The 18,132-nt window shown below is 42.7% G+C and overlaps 2 protein-coding genes across 15 annotated transcripts in view; one reads left to right on the top strand and one right to left on the bottom strand.

The window, feature by feature from the left end:
- Nucleotides 1-602, top strand: part of LOC107378048 (estrogen-related receptor gamma) — a 57,059-nt gene extending 56,457 nt beyond the window's left edge. For 3 of the 4 annotated variants that reach the window (XM_054748242.2, XM_015948061.3, XM_054748241.2), the window contains exon 7: nucleotides 1-602. This exon is cut by the window's left edge and continues 247 nt beyond it. In XM_054748242.2, the coding sequence (XP_054604217.1) occupies nucleotides 1-352 (352 nt within the window). In that variant the 3' untranslated portion in view covers nucleotides 353-602. The other variant, XM_015948062.3, reaches the window with a different exon arrangement.
- The window catches only part of fez2b (fasciculation and elongation protein zeta 2b), a 71,395-nt gene that overhangs the window by 40,558 nt on the left and 12,705 nt on the right, over nucleotides 1-18,132 (bottom strand). For 2 of the 11 annotated variants that reach the window (XR_011516846.1, XR_011516853.1), the window contains 2 exons: nucleotides 8,979-9,106; nucleotides 1-3,000 (listed from right to left, as the gene is read on the bottom strand). The exon at nucleotides 1-3,000 is cut by the window's left edge and continues 5,119 nt beyond it. The exons of 1 other annotated variant lie outside the window; for it this stretch is intronic. Coding sequence is in view for 4 of the 10 variants with exons in the window: in XM_070545417.1 (XP_070401518.1) it covers nucleotides 13,500-13,543 (44 nt within the window). In the remaining 6 variants the exon portion in view is untranslated. Of the gene's footprint in view, nucleotides 3,001-8,978; nucleotides 9,107-12,691; nucleotides 18,130-18,132 lie in introns of those variants that run through there. 8 more of the 11 variants (XR_011516847.1, XR_011516854.1, XM_015948065.3 and 5 more) reach the window with 6 other exon arrangements.

Genomic DNA, 18,132 nt, shown 5'->3' with positions numbered 1-18,132 from the left:
AGCTATTGCTCTTGCAAACTCAGGTACTAAGATTACATTTTATTTTCCATTTTTCTCAAGTTTAACATATTATAGTGTTTTTCTAAGTCCATCTCTGGATCCTTTAGACTCCATGCAAATCGAGGACTCAGAGGGAGTCCAGAGGCTCCAGGACGTCCTACACGGATCCCTGCAGGATTACGAGACCGCCCACCACCCGGAGGATTCCCGGCGTGCAGGAAAACTGATCATGACCCTCCCTCTCCTGCGTCAGACGGCCGCCCGAGCCGTGCAGCACTTCTGCAGTATCAAACAGGACGGCCGCGTGCCCATGCACAAACTATTCCTCGAACTCCTCGAGGCAAAAGCCTGAAAGGGAACAGAGATTTCTTTGTTGGCTGCGTCACGACCTGAGAGGTCAACATACGAGGAAGCGGAGGGGGTTATGGGTAATACTGTGGCTGTGACTCTGTGTATCGGTCCACTTTTAGTTCGATTTTGACAAATAAAAGTCTTGAATTTGCCGTCTCTGGGAGCATATCGCCTGGAGGACTCTTAAGAGATGAGGCCCCGCCTACTTCCTGTGAGTTTAAACCAGGAAAATAAAAGCTTCTGACAGACAGTTTAAGAGGAAGAGCCGCCTTCTACAGATATTTAGTTACATGCCAAACAGGATTTCATTTTTCATAAGAAAAACACCTGATACTTGAAGATCCCTGCGGATGAAGCCTGTAAAATCTGCATTCTAGTGTGTAAACATAAACTGTTAGTCTTGCCAAAGAGTAGAAACCGATATTAAGATGAAATTATACCAGCAGACGTTTAAACTCTGATTGTGTGTTACATCTACTCTGTATTTATTAAAGGAGGCGATCAGCGTCTAACCTCCTGCTTCTAACACACTATTTCAGGGAAAGAGGACTTAACGTTATGATGAAACTCAGCTAAGACTATTTATTTAAACGTGGCTCTGCTCAGCTGGCCTCTTTTGTGTTTAAATGCGTTGGATTCTTTTTTTTATTTTAAATATTTGTAAGTGATGTGAGATATGTTTCCAGCTTCTCTGCTCCAGCACCACCGTGTGGAAGATGGCGTACACGTGGAGGATCACTTCGCTGTAGAAAATGACTTTTATGTAAGTCCTGAACAACAGAGGGCGCTCCGTGTGTTTTCTGTCATAGCGTTCAATGTGTAGGATCAAATTTGTGCACTAATTATTTTCTTCTAGCCATAAAGTTTTGGGGACTCCGGTGACGGCGCTCTGTCTGTTAGCGTGTGTTTGTGTGATGAGTCTGAAGGTTTTTTTTTTGTCTTTTGAAGGAATTAAACTAGGATTTGTTTTCGGTAAAATATATATATAATAAAGGGTTCAAGTGTGGCTCCCTGTGGCACTAAAGTGTGCACGTACTTTCTGACAAGATGAAGCAGCAAAACCAGATTTTGGATGTAAGATTTGCCATGTCCTGATCATGCTAACGGAGGTCTAGATGAGCTGTGCTGTTTCACTCTCAGGTGGATTCTTGGGCAATAAAGACGATCCCCTTAATGCAAAACTCATATTATCTGAGTGTCTTCTTCCTCAATAAAGCCAAGGTGGCTATGAAGGGGATTCATTAAGAGCTGGTAAGTGGGTGCAGTCTATTCTGCTCAGCCTGACAATGGACTGTTACTTCCATGTGAGGTCCATTATGGCACATTTAGGCCATCCAAGCCCAGTTGGATGGAGATTTATAATTAACAGCCAGCAGTAATGAAGTCTAACAGTGGCCCTAGAGAGAGGTGGTCATCAGCTGCCTGTTGAGCCTAATGGAAGCAGAGGCATCCCACTCATCGCTGTGTCACACAGCCGTCCTGAGATAAACAACCCCCCTCTTCTAATACACTATTTATAGAAGACTCAACGTCACCTTTTAGTTAAAGGCTGCACACACAAAAAAACACCTTTAGGACGTTAAGGAAATGTTTGGAAGCAATTAATCTAAAAACATTATTTTGTAGCACACCTTAAAAAATGCAATAAAAAAAATTTGGAAAAAAAAGGGAAAAAATGAGAAAAAAAGGGAAAAAAGAAAAAAGGAGAAAAAAAGAAGAAAAAAGAGGAAAAAAGGGGAACAATGAAAATAAATAAATAAAAATAAAAATGCAATTTTTATTCAGCTTAATACTTTGTTGATGGAATTTGTTAGCGAAGGCAGCTATTGATGCTAAATGTCCCCAAGGGAACAATAGAGATAGAGTAAAATGCTTTATTTATCCTGAGAGAAATGACTTTGTCCTCAGCAAAGGGAACAGGGCAGATGGGATCATTAGAAAACAAAACAGGTCGGTTCAGTTTAATAATAAAAAATAACAATTACTGTCTAATATTAAAATTTCAGCATTCATTAGCTTTCTTCTATAAAATAGTAATGTGTGAAAGACATGAGATGTTTAAGAAAAGCAACAAGAACCAAGATCGAAAGAAATGTAAAAGTTGCTGCAAGTGGCTCATTAAGGTAACCATGGTAACCGCATGAGATAAACATACTCAAATACTCAACTTGATGATAAAATGTAAAAACTCACTCACATGAACAGAAGAAAAATAGAACAATATTAGAATTTATACAAGCAGTAAGTAAAATTAGGTTGAGAATATTCTAGAAATTATTATATTCTGTAAAATTCTGGGAAGATTAGGTAGCTCAATCTTTAGTGCGTGAGATACTTTAACTCATTAACTGCCAGCCGTTTCCTGGTCAGAAAAGCCTCTCACTGCCAGCGATTTTTTTGGGTGTTTTTGTACGGTTACAGAACGTCGCACTCTATGATGATGTCAACATCAAATATACCCGAACAAAGAGTAAGCTCACCTCTTACATCAGGAAGAATCCGCGTGTTTCTAGTGATACCTGCTCTTTCAGAATCCGTTGTCGAATTGTGATCGGCAGAAGCTTTTCCGGTTCGCACCTCACTTTTTTCGCAGCAGCGGCCCAAAACGATCTCCTAACACATGGATGTTCTGCTTCCTGATCACATGACCTGTGACATACACGGAGGGAGATCAGCTTTAGAGCTGTGATGCTTGTTCTCACAGTGCAAGGGTTCTTTCCGACGCCCGCCCAGTAAAAAAAATACAAATGAAGACTTTAGTCGTCAATGGCAGCGAGCGGTTGGATTTAAAATGACGACATTAAACTCATAAACAGTAAAACTATTAAACTACTGTACAAATAGCTATATTTCTCCATATCATGTGATGCAATGCAGCCAAAGATCAAAGCATGCTTTTTCAAATCAATCTGCACATTTGAATGACTTTGTGTTTGATGAATCAGCAGGAGAAGAGGCAGACCAAATTTCAAGATTGAAGCAGAAATTTTTGGGAGAATACTTGGCCATATGTAGCATGTGGTGTTAATGAGAGAGGCAATTTTTAGCCGTCAATATCCTGGCACACACACACACACATGCACACATGTTGCAGAAGGAACTGGCCACCGGCTCTACCAGCCTATAGAGACTGTGTTAACAGACAACAGGTCCGTCACCTAAACGTATCCCAACAACAAAAAATGTCAGACTGCAAACAAAACATGTACAATTTGCAGACAAAATGGAAGATTCCATTCGTTACACTGGGCAGCCCAGCTCTGGCTTTGTTTCCTATGTTGCTGCTCCAAGCTGAGAACATGGAATTTGTGCACAAGGAGGGGAGCGAGACATTCGGTGGTGCAGTTTGTTAAATGGATCAGGATCTAGTCATTAAGAACAGGAGTTTTCAGTGACTGGATAACGTTTTCTCAGGATTGTATATTTTGGAGACTATTAAAATGATTCAATTTTGAATAAACACGTAATGATTGGTTGCTATCGGTATGGGACGAGCATTTCAAGCAAAGAATCTGAAGAAACATGTTCAACCCCACCATTAAATATATAAAAGAATGGTTAATTGTTTCATATTTTATGTACATATGCATAGAAAAACATTCAAATTCATTCAAACTGAATTCTCATTAATTTAATCAGCAACATGTTAAAAAAGATAAATGAGAAGGGAGAGGTCTTTGCTTTCCAGTTGGACTTGAGTCAATAGAAAAATCCAAATCCAAATGAGTCTATTTGCCCCATTTGTTTCTGTCAACAGAAGCCAAAACATGTCCTAATTTATCTGTGGTTAAAACTCACACACGGCACCGAGGGATTTGGACCAGGCTGGAGACTTTTCACCACATCAGCTGTCAGTGAGTGAGTTAGTGGTGGTGAGTGACGTATCCTTGTGTGTCCCCTCTCCTTAAATGAGTTAGTATGTGTCTGGCGGCTGTGTTGCCCAGACGCGGCGTTGATGGATGAGGCCCGGAGGAGATGGGCTGTAAAAAAGGCCGATTCTGGCACTCAAGGGTGAGATCACTTCCTCAATAAAAACGCATTGTCCCGAATCATCGCAGCAAGGTGTGAATGCTGATTAGGGTATTAGATGGAGGAGAGCTCCTCTGTAAAAATAAATCAAATGTGCTGAGACTTCATGTGTGTGTGTGTGTGTGTGTGCGTGCATTTGTGTGTGTGGTACTACCGTCTCAGGCTGTGGTTACAGATTCAAACAATCACTTTAGTTTTTTTATGTTGTTTTACCGGTTTTGTTGCCGGCAGTTTCTCTTTAATGAGTTTCCTCACGGGGGCCAAATTTTGAACGTGATCTGGTTCCTGAGGAGACAAATGATCAGAGGTGTGTGGATTTTTTCTCTTTTTTTTGCTGGTAAAAAGACCATAAAATAAAAATCTACCACTCGTCATCAAACAACCCACTCTCCCCTCATCAACAAGTCTGTTTCTGTCTCCGTTTCGTCTCACAGCTGAAGCTCGGTTAGAATTAGACGTTGCATACATCCTCCTGAAACGTTAGGGCAGAGCCGTGTCCAGGACTTTTAAAATGGGGTGGCCCATGTGGAGGAGCACTTGTTTATTCATGGGTGGCACCAGTGGTTATGCTTATTTATTTATTTACACAAATCGTTTATTTATTTGTTTACTTTCTAGTGAATTTTTGAGTTTCACATTGCATGTTGTGGTGGTTAGCAAGTCACTTCTTGTTGCATTACTGCCACCAACTGGAGTTGAGTGGGACTCTACATACTATGTATGTGAATATGAAAATATATTAATATTAATATTACATGCCTGGGCTAGAAAACAAGGTGAAAGGTGCATGCTACCACACACTATTTTGGAGTTAACAACCCAAGCCTTTTGTCGACAATGTAAAGTCAATTTAAACCGGAACTTAGTGTGGTGGCACCTGGGGTGGCCAGTCAGATTCTAAGGGTGGCATGTGCTACCCCAGGCCACTCCCTGGACACGCCCCTGCGTTAGGGTCACATTTCAGCTTTTTGGAGTAAAACGGGTCTTAAACAAGTGAGAGAGTGGGTCGAATGAAGATGCTGCTCAGTCCTCAGAGGACAGATGGCTGCTTCACTTCAGATGACGGAGCGGCTTCTTACTGACTCATGTGAACCTGTGTGGAGGAGTAAAACTTGTTTTTTAGGGCTACAGTGAAATATTAGTTGGGATTAGAGCCAATGCAGCTTCGGAGCTTCAAACAACAAGCTGCTGTTTGGCGCCATCATGTGGTGATTCTGAATATGAAGCAGCATCTGTCGATAAATGCTTTTGGGGACTTTGTAAACAATTCTAGACACACCTGATTGGAGGATTAGGTTGATAGTTTGTCCATGTGTACATGTGAAGAACACACACACACACACACACACACACACACACACACACACACACACACACACACACACACACACACACACACTGAGGAGTATCAGTGGGGTGATATCCTACAACCAGGTGAGCTGAAAGCGGACACCGTTACCATGACACTGGCCAGGAAAAGCAAAGGCTTATGGGAGTTTTAGAGGAACACACATGCAGTTCAGCTCTGGTGTCTCTTATTTAGAAACAATCGAGCCCAGACAAGAAATAATACCTTTGATTTTTGATTTTTCTTTTGAGCAGCAGGTTTAAATGTAAAAGTGTCAAGTATGTGTAGGGTTTTGACCTGATCCATGTCTCAGTCACTACAGGCTGAACCACGGACCTCAGCACTGGTGAGTTCTCTCCTCCTTCAGCAGCAACATTAAACTCATCGTCATGCAACTAACTGGTGTTGCTTTCAGGAACCTGACAAAAAACTGTAAAATCAACTGAGTGGGCTCTATCCAAATGGGACTAAAATATATTTTATAAAAGACGACTGAGCGTAGAGAATTTCTGATGCCTGAATGAGGTCGTTGCTATCAAGTACGTCTCCTGTTACGCTTTTACTTCCTCCTTGATGCACGTGTGATCGGCTTTCGTTCTCTTGTGATGTAAATGTAAAACAAGAAAAGGCAGTTTTATGTCTCTGCTCAGGGTGAAACAGATGGGTTTGGAGTGGATAGCAGAGGGACAGAGGGCCTTTTTATGAAATGCTTTGTGTCCAGGGGTGCAAACAAATTTTTTTCCAAGGGGACACTAAATGGGGGGCTACTGATAAATAACCTTTGGGTGGTACATAAAAATCAGCAGCCATAACAGATTTTTACAGTTGTAATATTGCGGTTGTATGATATTTTTAAACTACTTTAAGAGAAATTCAGGCAAAACACAAATGAAATTTTAAGTTGATGTGCCCTTTTTAGCATCTTTGCACTATTTTAGGTTTGTTAGTTTCTTTTATTCATATTGTTTACTTTTGTGCATTTTGGATTGATTTTGTTATTTCAAGTAATTTCTGACCTTTGTTTCCATTCTTAATATTACACAAAATAGCACAGTTTGTTGTCTTAACATTTTCACTGACAAGTTGGGCTCTGACTGGCGCCTTCCTCAGAAAAACAATGGACATAAAGCAACACAGAAATAACGTAAAAAAGATATTCAAATCATTTCTAACCTGTTGGTAACTTTTTAAGCAATTTTAAATGCCACTATAAACAATCTCTACTTTGGTTTTAGTCATTTTGACATTTTTGCTTCTGTTAGGGATTTTATCAATGTATTTTATCAATAAACCCATTTCCTGTAGTCGAAGAGAAAAGGAGAGACGCGGTGAAGCAGACGTACAACCAAATTGTAATTTGTGGCAAGAGCACGAGACAAGTGCCCCAAAGTTCTGCTCACAGAGTTTATTTATTACAAAAGATAAGAAAGGAATGGGAGTGAGGTCATGTGTGAGAGAGTGTGTGTGTGTGTGTGTGTATGGGAAGTTACAAGGTAACAAGAATGTGTGTGTGTGTGTGTGTGTGTGTGTGCTTCCAGGATATTGTTAATAGAATTAATGATCAAGAAATAGAACATAAAAATTCTATAACAGCTTCTATTAGCAAAAAAGTTTGCAATCGATTTTTAATAGTTGAAAGTAAAAAACCAGAGGGGGTCAAACTCCTTCAGGGCTAAACAGGACGGAGTCTTGCTGGGGAAATTTCCTGCTCTTTGCAGATGATGTGATTCTGTAGGCGTCTTCATTCTATGACCTTCAGCATGCACTGAGGTCGGATCCTGGATGCAAGCAGCCAAAACGAGCCGTCACCACGAGGAGGTCAGAGCAGAGCTGCTGCTCATCATCAAAGGTGTTTCATTCATCCATCAGCCATTCTTTAGACGTTTTCCTGGCAAATCTCACTTGGAGTAGACCTCGGAGCAGAACTGACCCGGGAACACCTTGGCACCCCCCCCAGATGGAGCTGGATCTGCTACCTCTGTGGTGTAAAAATGACATAACTCTTCTCTCCAGATTCACAGAAACCCCCTCCTCCTGCAGGAGGAGGTGGTGATGATCGGACAGATGGAGGCCTAAGAAACCATCAGGTGGTCAAGGAGCTGTGGTTCATTGTGGTGATGACAGCCATCGCCCTGCTGCTGCTGGCTGTGATGTTAGCAGTCATGCTTCACAGGGTAGGAGACACCGTTCCATCAGCAAACAGCTGCAGGAACAAAACTCCAAACCTTATTTTTCTTCATGTTCCTCTAGGCTCTTAACAAGCCCCCCTTGACCAGGGAGAGACCTCCTCTGGTGGCCCTCCCCATGCAGAAGCGGAGCCCCATGGCTGTCTATCCACCCAGCAACTCTGTCTTGGTGAGCTTTATTTCTTGGTCTTTATGTTCTGATTGGCAAGAAAAAAGTAGAAACTCGTGCAATCAGGAATATTTTTCTCCACGAGTCTGAAAAAGTATCGTGTTACTTTTAAACCATAGCTTTGTTCTACGTGAGTCCAAAAATGACAAAAGTACAGGTCTCTGACATTTCTTGGCATATTTTTGGGATATTGTCGCTAATCTTCTTGGCCTGGTTTCCTATAGCTGATTTTTATCTAACTGAACCTTTTTGACCAAGCATGAGATTCCACCTTAAAAACATCCCTCTTCATTTAAGTTCGACACGGTTCCCGACACAACGGGCTTCTCCAGCAGCGTGACCCTGAAGGGCTTCTCCATGAAGATTGAAGCAAGTTCAATCAATCAAAACAACTTTTCTTTTCCGGCTCTGCATGTTAGTAAAATGAAGTCTTTGTGTGTCCCAGCAGGAAGTTTTAGAAACTAAATGTGAGCCCCTGGATGAGGAGCCTTCACAGGACGAACTGGGCGTGCTCAGTGCGAGCTCTCTGAGACGCAGCGTCAGCCAGGTGATGGACGGGAAGTCCTTCACGGGAGAGGACGACATATGGGACCCGAACATCTCGGGTCACGACAGCGGGATGGTGAGCTGAACCTCTGAAATATTTTGAAAAATGGTTTTCTGTGGAGAGGTTATAAATGTCCGACCTAAATAACTTTTTGATTGACCTCAGTTTGGAGAAATGCAGATCAGTTCTAAGCCGACTAACTTCCAATTTTAGTTTCCAAGGATGTTGTGCTAAAATATGACCTAACCTGTTACTCTCTTTTAGTTTATGGACGATGAGGAATTTGTCGACACCATCAAAGGTTTCAGCACCGTGAGGAAGGAGCACACCATGTTCACCGACACTAACCTTTGACCCTGACAGGACTCGAGGCCTGGATGTTTAACATCCTGATCAGCCAGGGCAGTGGGTAGAAAAGGAGCCACAGCTGAGGAAACCATTGGAGGAGCCACACACGACTGGGAAAACTAGGATGACTGTGATGGGAAAGAGGAAAATTTATGAATACTGATACGCCGACACAACTGGAAGAAAGTTTTTATTACTTTTAGGAAGCAACTCAAGAAATGTTATTAAAATGGTTTTAAAGGAGTAAATTAAATCAAATACACTTTTTGTTCACATCTGCTCTGGTGTGTCCGTTAAAAAAACGTACATTTTCTAATCCGACATCTCTGAATTTTACGTGTGTTCAGATGCCGTTGGTCCAGGAGTGTGAAGCCCGGGAATCTGGAGCCAAATATATTTTCCACATTGAGTTTTGAAAACTGCATAATTTACTTTGATAGCGGAAATATTTTTCCTGTGGTTTGCTTGGTGCATTATTTATATAGCTAGGTAATAAACGGGACTAATCTGGCTTTCAGCGGCTTTAGATTTAGGGGTGTGTAAGAATCTGGCAGCCCGATTTGTATCACTTGTAATCTGTTACACTGATCTTATTTTGAAAAGTCCTCTAAGACACATCCTGTGCGAGATCTCGTCCCATCAAATCTGCTGCCACCTAGCAGTCTGGGTGTGAATCTAACCACACAAAAGAAATGCAGTAAATGTTTGCAGGTAAATGCTAAATGAAAATCCAATCACTGCTTTTAAATATCGATACAGTATGAAAACACCAAATACCACGATATGTCAGCACGCCAATATTTTCTTACGTCTTTAGTAAACAAGGTTTGAAAGAAAAAAAAGAATCGGGAAGTTTTTTAAAAGATAAACATTGGAGGAGTTCCTCTTGGAGGATGCTTCGGTCCCATTCACGGCTGTTCTGTAGCTGAACTGAACTCGAACTTTATTTCGAATGCGTTTTTCAGGCACGGGGTGACAACAAAGTGCTGTACAGAGAAACAATAAAAATAACAGAATGGGAATTAAAAACAAGAATAAAAGAAAAGTTAAACAACATACAAATAAAAAATAAAAACAGACTAACGGTCCAAGGTAAATATGTCTTACTAACTCCGAAAGTGAAGCCCATACAAAGCAGTGTAACTCATTCCAGAGTTTTGAGCCTGCCACAGAGAACGCCCTGCCTCCTTGTGTCTTAGGACTGAGAGCAAAAGACAAGTCTGAGCGAAGTGCCCGTGCCGGGGTATAGGACTGTATCAGTGTCCGCAGGTACGATGGAGCCAACCCATGAAATTCTGAAATGCACAGGCAGCCAGTGCAAGGACGTCGAGACTGGAGAAGCACGGTCATATTTATTTTTGTCCACTGGAAAATTTGCAGCCGCATTTTGCACCAATTGTAGTCTTGCTGGAGTTGCCCTGCTCATCCCAAATAGGATGGAGTCGCAGTAGTCAATTCGATCTGTAATAAAAGCACGAACTACTGTCTCCAAGTCGTGTCTTGTCAGGAATGGTTTTGTTTTAGCTTTACAACGCAGATTATAAAAAGAAGACACAATTCTATTTACATGGGCATCAAAGCCCGGGGCATTATCAAGTTTGACTCCAAGCTTCCCAATAGCTGTTTCTACCCTGGAATTCACGGTCTACAATCATACGAGGCGGCCGATGCGGCCATTAGGTCGGAATAGGACTACCTGTCTTGTCCTCACTGAGGCACAAAACATTTGCCAGCAACCACCTCTCAACCTTGGACAGGCGGTCCATCAGGTTATCCATAGAACTACCATGTTCACCATTTAGGGGGAGACACAGTTGGCAATCAGCAAAAAAAATGAAAGCTAATTCCAAAGCAAAGTTGACTGTTAGCATGATGATAGCCACACCCTCTCTTCTGCAGACGAACCTTTATCCAGATGGATCATCAATCAGAAAATGTGACTTTTACCCAAGTCCTCCGCTGATGCTGCTCTTAGAGAAGCGGCTTCTTTGCTGCCCTTCTTGACAAAATAATATAAATTAAAAAAACGTTTACCTCAAATTAGGGAAATACAAACACTTCAGACAAAAAAAGAACCTTTCAATGTATTTGAGAATTATTCGTATTAATTAATGCTGCTCTAACTAAAACATCCACAAAACTGTTGAGATTTATACTTTTTAAAATGTTGAGCAGCAGCAAAATTAAAAATATGATTTAATTATGATTTTACTCCCAATTTAACCACTGGGTTTTACATTTATGTTGATTAAAGACCAACATGTAGTTTGTGTGAAAACAAATGCGATTAACCCTTAAAGAGCTATAGGGTAAGGCGATCCTGGTACTCACTTATAAACTTCTTTACAAATGAAGCAGAAATGTGCGTTTTGTGGACTAAGTTCATTTTCCAAGACAAAAAGAGACTTTCTAAATAATTATAAATGATCTGACTACTAGTCTGAACTAGGGGCTGCATGACTTAATTTTTTTTAATGTCGACAGTCAAGTAATGAAAATCGAGTCGACTTCGACTAGTCGTTGATGACGTCATACACCTGAAGCGGCACGGGGGGGTCGGTATGTTCGCTGGAGTTTTTGACAATTAAAATTGCGCCCACATTTTCAAAGTTAAACACATTTCTTTTAACAACGTTAGTTTCTGCTTCAGCCCTCTCCCCCCTCCCCCTGCTTCAGCCCTCTCCCCCCTCCCCCTGCACAGCGGCCGCAAACTCACTGATGCGCCTGCAGCCTCTCGGAGTTCCTGCTGCTCTAAACATTAAAATAATTATTTCATTTTCTGTTCCTCACTTCTGATTACCTTCAATGGTGTCTGTTTGTTGCAACCAGCAGGTACAAATACTAACTTGTTTTTATTTGACTGTTTTTCTGTCCTGTCTGTTTATTATCTTCCTGCATCTCCTCTCAATCCTAAAGAGAAACTGCTACCTGCCTTCATATATATTCACCTCATGAGTTACCTTTGAACTGCAGTTCTAAAAGATCTACCGACCGCTAAAACAGCGGAGTGCCGCTGCTTCGCCGGCCGACTACAACGGGACCGTTTTTGCTGCGGAGTTCGTGCCGGAGCGGAGTGGAGATAGTGGAATTTTGGGGGTGTGTCACCGGAGGATAAAACAGGTGATGCGCCTCGCTCCGCAGCAGCGAAACGCATCAGGCACAAATAACAGACAGAAAACATTAAAGGAAATGAGCCGACATGAACGATCGCGTTTAATTTGTTTTTGAGGTGGTGACACCTGATTTGGCAGTGCTCAGGACGCAGATGTCTGGAGCGCACGTCAATGATCAGAGCTTTGCATGCGCAAGCTGGTTAAGATTAGGATGGGGGTGAGGGGAAGGTTAAATTGCAAGAGGGAAAAGGTCACAGTTTGGTTAAATGTCCGTTTTACGGCGGGTGTCAGTACCGACGCTCTGGCACAGCGCGTTGCCTCCACCTCCCGACGCGCAGGGGCTCATCACCTGCTGTCTTTTCCGAGGACTGCATCTTGTCAGTCATTATCACGTGACACCGACTAGTCGATGACAGGCATAAAAAGTCACTACAGAGCCGTGAAGTCGACTAGTCGACTAGTTCATACAACCCCTATTCTGAACCTTATGGAGTTTATAAAATTTCATGAGGATTAATATTTGACTCATTCCACATTCTGTAGCGACCAGGAAACATGTTTACGTTCAGACATGCGTCAAAAAATAAGTGAAAACAAACATACATCTTTTGACATCTTTTAATTTGAAATGATTTGCAATGCATTGTGGGCACAGTCCATTTGTACCATTACAGTCATGAAACATGGTTACAAAACAAACATTCATTTAATAAATTATTACACTGCAGTACCACGTGAGACAGTAAACATAGAAACCCCAGCTAGGGAGGCCATATTGCATTAAGAACATGAGTTTATTCAAATGTACAAAAACTAAAATCAGGCATTTACAAAGGCAGCCTCTTGTATTTTTTGTTCTACAAATATAAATCTCTAAATCGATATGTTTGCTTGTTAAAAGAACCCAGATGAAGTTCTGGGCTGAGATCCTTCTTTGACCTCGGTGCGGAGTTCATTTACAAAATAAAAACACAATAAAAATAAAAAAACACCGATGTTTCGCAAACCAACTTCACTTAAGTACCGGATCCACCAGATTTGTACAAACAGAGGCTTTCTCAAACCCTACAAGAATTTTAATTCCCCTTTCACTTCTTCTGCACGACGCACTCACTCCCTTTAGTGTGATATCGATGCATGTAAACATAAAAATACACGGAACATTGAAATGTGCTTGCAGCAGTAAAGTGCATGCAGAACATGCTGGGTTGAAAATGTTTTCATGGCTGGCATCTGTAGAAACACGTCACACACAAACTGGTAGCACTGTGAGCTTTAGCTTCACTACAATAATCATAATCAACACAAACGTTAGATTTTAGTGACCTACTGTGCAATCTACCTCCACATCCGCCCTCTGAGTCTCTCACCGCCATCTGGACTGAGTGAACCACAGCCTCTACTAAGTTTACTGACATGAACCACAGCACCGTCTCCGTATCCCAACATGATCTAAAACACAGACGACAGTACCTGAGAGGTAACCTAGACCCGATCAGGTGAGACACAGCAGGTGATCTGGACTTGAATGCTCTGACTGACCAATAGGACACTGTGTGTGTGAGTGTGTGTGTGATGGAGGAGGAGGAGGTAGGTGGGTGGGGGGGTATTCCAGTGATTTATTTTTCCTGCAAGATTTATAATAGGAAGTTTTTACTTTATATTACCGTTCCTGTTACTTTACATGTAATTATTGGGTATTAAATATTGAATAAGCATTTAAATATAAAATACATTATATTTTATTTAATGGCTTGATGACATTGGTATGATGAAATAATCTGAATATTTAACAAAATGTAAATTATAATCTACAATAGCTGCTAATAGCTCTTGCTGGGTAGGTTCGCGGCCGAGTGTGAAGCGGCTGGGATGAGGATCAGCACCTCCAAATCTGAGACCATGGTTCTCGACCGGAAAAGGGTGGCTTGCCAACTCCGGGTCGGGGGAGTGGTCCTACCTCAAGTGGAGGAGTTTAAGTATCTCGGGGTCTTGTTCACGAGTGAGGGTAGGAGGGATCGGGAGATCGACAGGCGGATTGGTTCGGCGTCTGCAGCGATGCGGACGCTGAGCCGATCTGTCGTGGTGAAGAGGGAGCTGAGCCAGAAAGCCAGGCTCTCGATTTACCGGTCGATCTACGTCCCAATCCTCACCTATGGTCATGAGCTTTGGGTAATGACTGAAAGAACGAGATCGCGGATACAAGCGGCCGAAATGAGTTTCCTCCGTAGGGTGGCCGGGCTCAGCCTTAGAGATAGGGTGAGGAGCTCGGACATTCGGGAGGGACTCGGAGTAGAACCGCTGCTCCTCCGGATCGAAAGGAGCCAGTTGAGGTGGTTTGGGCATCTGGTCAGGATGCCTCCTGGACGCCTCCCTGGGGAGGTGTTTCGGGCATGTCCTGCCGGCAGGAGGCCCCCGGGTCGACCCAGGACACGTTGGAGAGGTTACATCTCCAATCTGGTCCGGGAACGCCTTGGGGTCCTGCCGGAGGAGCTGGTGGAGGTGGCCGGGGAGAGGACAGTCTGGAGCTCCCTAGTTGGGATGCTACCCCCGCGACCCGGACCCGGATAAGCGGAGGAAGACGACGACGTAAATCATAATAAAAAATTTGGAACAAAAATGCAAAAAGTCTGACTTTAACCAAATGAGTAATAGCTTTGTTAAACATTTAGCAATGCAGAAGGGTTTTTTAAACTAAATACTGGAATTGCACACATTTGTATTGTTGTCTTAAGCTAATCTACTTCATTTTAAAATATAAAGAAATTATTTGATCATAACGTCGTCACTATCACACCAGTTGCAGAAGATGGCGTCACTTTTTGAACGGAGAAAAATTGCACTCATGTTGAAGAGGACTGATGGGCTAACGGCTAGTTTAAATGTAGTTTCAATACAAGCAACAAGGGTGGCTTCCGGCTCTTGGAGAGTACAGATGCTTTTTTTCTCCCCTCCTCCCCATCGTATCCCAAGGCTCTTTGTCTGTCTCTGGGTGCACGGCGCTTCTGCATTTTTTCTGGAAACTGAAATTACTAAAGTGGACCTGGTCAGTTGGTCTCTCAACGAGATTGACAACATTTTTTCAACGATGAGAACGGGAGAAGGGGCTCCCGGGTGCCCATCTGGGACAGATCCAGCTGGACACATCATGGACTCCTGGAAACAGTGGAGCCTGAGTTGCCTCTCTCAGCTGTCTGTAGAGGATTCTGAAGACGTCTGGATATTCATGTTGTTGGTGTCAGGTTTCCTGCTGTTTGGCCTGAGCGGTTACCTGGCTTACCGGAAAATTAACGAGCTGTCGAGCAATATTGGCTCTTTCCCGGAGCTCAGGGATGGATTAAACCGCGCTGTGAACGCACAAACTCATATAATTGTCGAGATGAGTCGTAAGCTTGGAACTTTGGCCGAGATTTGTGCGTTGGCACAAAAGACGGATGTGATCAAGGAGCGAGTGGACGAATCAGCACGGATTGGGATAGATTAATAACGCCATTATTGGGATTTCGAGAGGTTGAGGACCAACAGAACTTTTAAGACAGAGAGGAAATTATCTCTGTCTGGCCCCAAAACAATTTCTAATCTGAATCTGGTGCCCTTGAGCCTGTGAGGCTGAAACGAATCCTCCCCCTTCAGAAGAAATGTGGAATGCTGCCGTCGCCATGGCAACTCTGTCTCCCTATCCCAGTCTGGGCGGGACTGCGAGCTGTGAAGGCCGCTGTATCGTTCCAGGAGTCACTGTGCCCTCCAAACCCCAACGACCTCCCTCCCCTGTCCAAACGGAGGTGACATGCGCCGCTTATCGCGGCTGCATGCACTGACGTGTGGAGAGTCCCAACCTCCACCACCCCACCTAGTGGACACTTGTGTTGTGTGATGTCTGAAGTCTGTTGCATTTCTGTCTGAGGTGCTTTTTTTGCATAGCAAAGCTGCCCTCCCTGTGGAGGGTAACTGAAGTGCCTTTTTTCCCCTCCACCTGACTCTATCCTCGTAAACAAGTCACCAACACAGTCACCAATTCTTGTCATGTCTTTGCCCATGTATGTATGTCTGATCTCAGAATTGTGTGTACTGAAACTCTAATTTCCCTCTGGGATTAATAACGTATCTTAGAACATGTGTAACTTCAGCAATGTCTGGTACGATTCTTTTTATTACTGTTCAAACAAATTGTAAACATGTAATAAACATGTAATAAAACTGCACAAAATTTCACAGATTTGTTGTCCGTGTCCCTGCCCCCCCCCCCCCCCAACCCCCAACTTGAAAAATTGAAGCTGCAAAATTCAAGTAAATTCACCATAATCCATTTGTTCTAAAATTGTGAAAGTGGATTTTTTTTTAAATTAAGTTTGCATCAACTCGCCATGACAATCCAGGATCACAGGCATTTAAAGGTTGGTTTATGCTTGACGCGTCCGCGAGGTCCGCACGGAAAAGTTGCGTCATTTTAACAACCACGCCCCTCCACCGCGCCTCCGCACGGCCCAAAATTTCCGCAACGCGCACCTCGGAAAATTTCTAACCACGCGGACGGACGGACGCGGAAAAACATGGTGGACCGGCAAGAACTAGTATGGCAGAGGTTCGTAAATACAGACATTTGTATGATTCTCAGAGATCACCGTGATCAACATGTTTATAAGTCTTGGAGAGAAATAGCTCGCACTGTCGGAAAAGATGAGAACGCTGTTAAAAATGCTGAAATGCCATGTTGTAAACAACAGTAATTTCTACTTCTACTATGGTGTAGTGTTGGATGCATGCCGTAGAGCTCCATACTGCCCCCTACAGTTTGGGAGAATATTGGCTCACCGCAGAGACGAGCCGCATGAACCATAAAAGCTGCGAGTTGTGAAGCACGTTCCATCCGCGAGCCGCATCACCGCACGGAAAGTGAATGCGTCAAGCATAAACCAAGCTTAATACTCCTTTGGCCTTGGCTGTACAGGAACTAGACGTTAGCTCATCAGTCCTGTTGGATCTATTCCCGTACTTCACAGTTTAGAATTGCCCAAACTGCTCCTTTAAGTTCACGATGAGGGTTTTGGTGACACTTCACGAGTTTTCCCTCAAATTTTATACAAGAAAAAAAAAAAGAGAAGCTAAAGTAGTCACTGGAATACTCCTTTAAACTGATTTCTTGTATCTAGTGTGGGGATTAACAGCCCGTCGTATTCTGCGGTACCACATGACCGGATCACTTACTGTGTAAAAAGTGCTACTAAAACATCCTTACAGGTGAAATAACAGATGATGCCCACATCCAGCCAAGCACCTGATGTAAAACTAACCTAACAATACAAACTCTAGTGGGGTGAGGTCTCTCTGAGGTCTGATAGGGTCACATAAAAATAATTACAACATCTCAATTCTTACTAAAAAACTGATTCAAAAATATGCTTTACACTTTTGATCATTCAGCCATCGCTTCAACCCTTTTTGACCCTTTTTTAAACAGTAAAAACATCTGAAACTGTGCAGTTTGTCCCGATGGGATCAAATATTCCAACATCCACATTCAGCCTTTTTAAACCCACAAACGAACGCGCGACAACTAAACACACGTTAAACCAAACGGTTCCCCCTGTGATCTTCTTTTTCAAAATCGTGCAAAGTTTTTGTGAAGCGAACGGCTCGCGTCCGATTCACGCTTCGCACCAGGATGTTTGTTTTTTCCTTCCAGGCAGCCACGCACAGGCAAATGTATTTGATTAGCAAAATAAAGTGAAGAAAAAAAAAACAACAACTCATGATCCAGAGCTCCTGGCCAATCAGGAAGTGAGGCGTTCAGGATAACACTGATTACTGGCATCATGACGCGATACACAGGGATGAATCACTCAAGCACAAAAAATATCACAATAAAAAAAAAAAATACAGATCTAGAGTTTAAAAATGAAGAATAAGATTAGAAAACACAAAAAATGGAAAGAAAATGACTAGAATCCAGAAGGAAATATGCAGGTTTGGATGTGGAGTTTACCAAAACGCTGCGGTTCCAGCAGACGGATCCCAGAGGGTCTACGTGGGACACAGAACTG

The sequence above is a fragment of the Nothobranchius furzeri genome, chromosome 2 (assembly GCF_043380555.1).
Source record: "Nothobranchius furzeri strain GRZ-AD chromosome 2, NfurGRZ-RIMD1, whole genome shotgun sequence".
NCBI lineage: Eukaryota > Metazoa > Chordata > Actinopteri > Cyprinodontiformes > Nothobranchiidae > Nothobranchius > Nothobranchius furzeri.
This window is presented reverse-complemented; position numbering and strand designations above follow the sequence as displayed.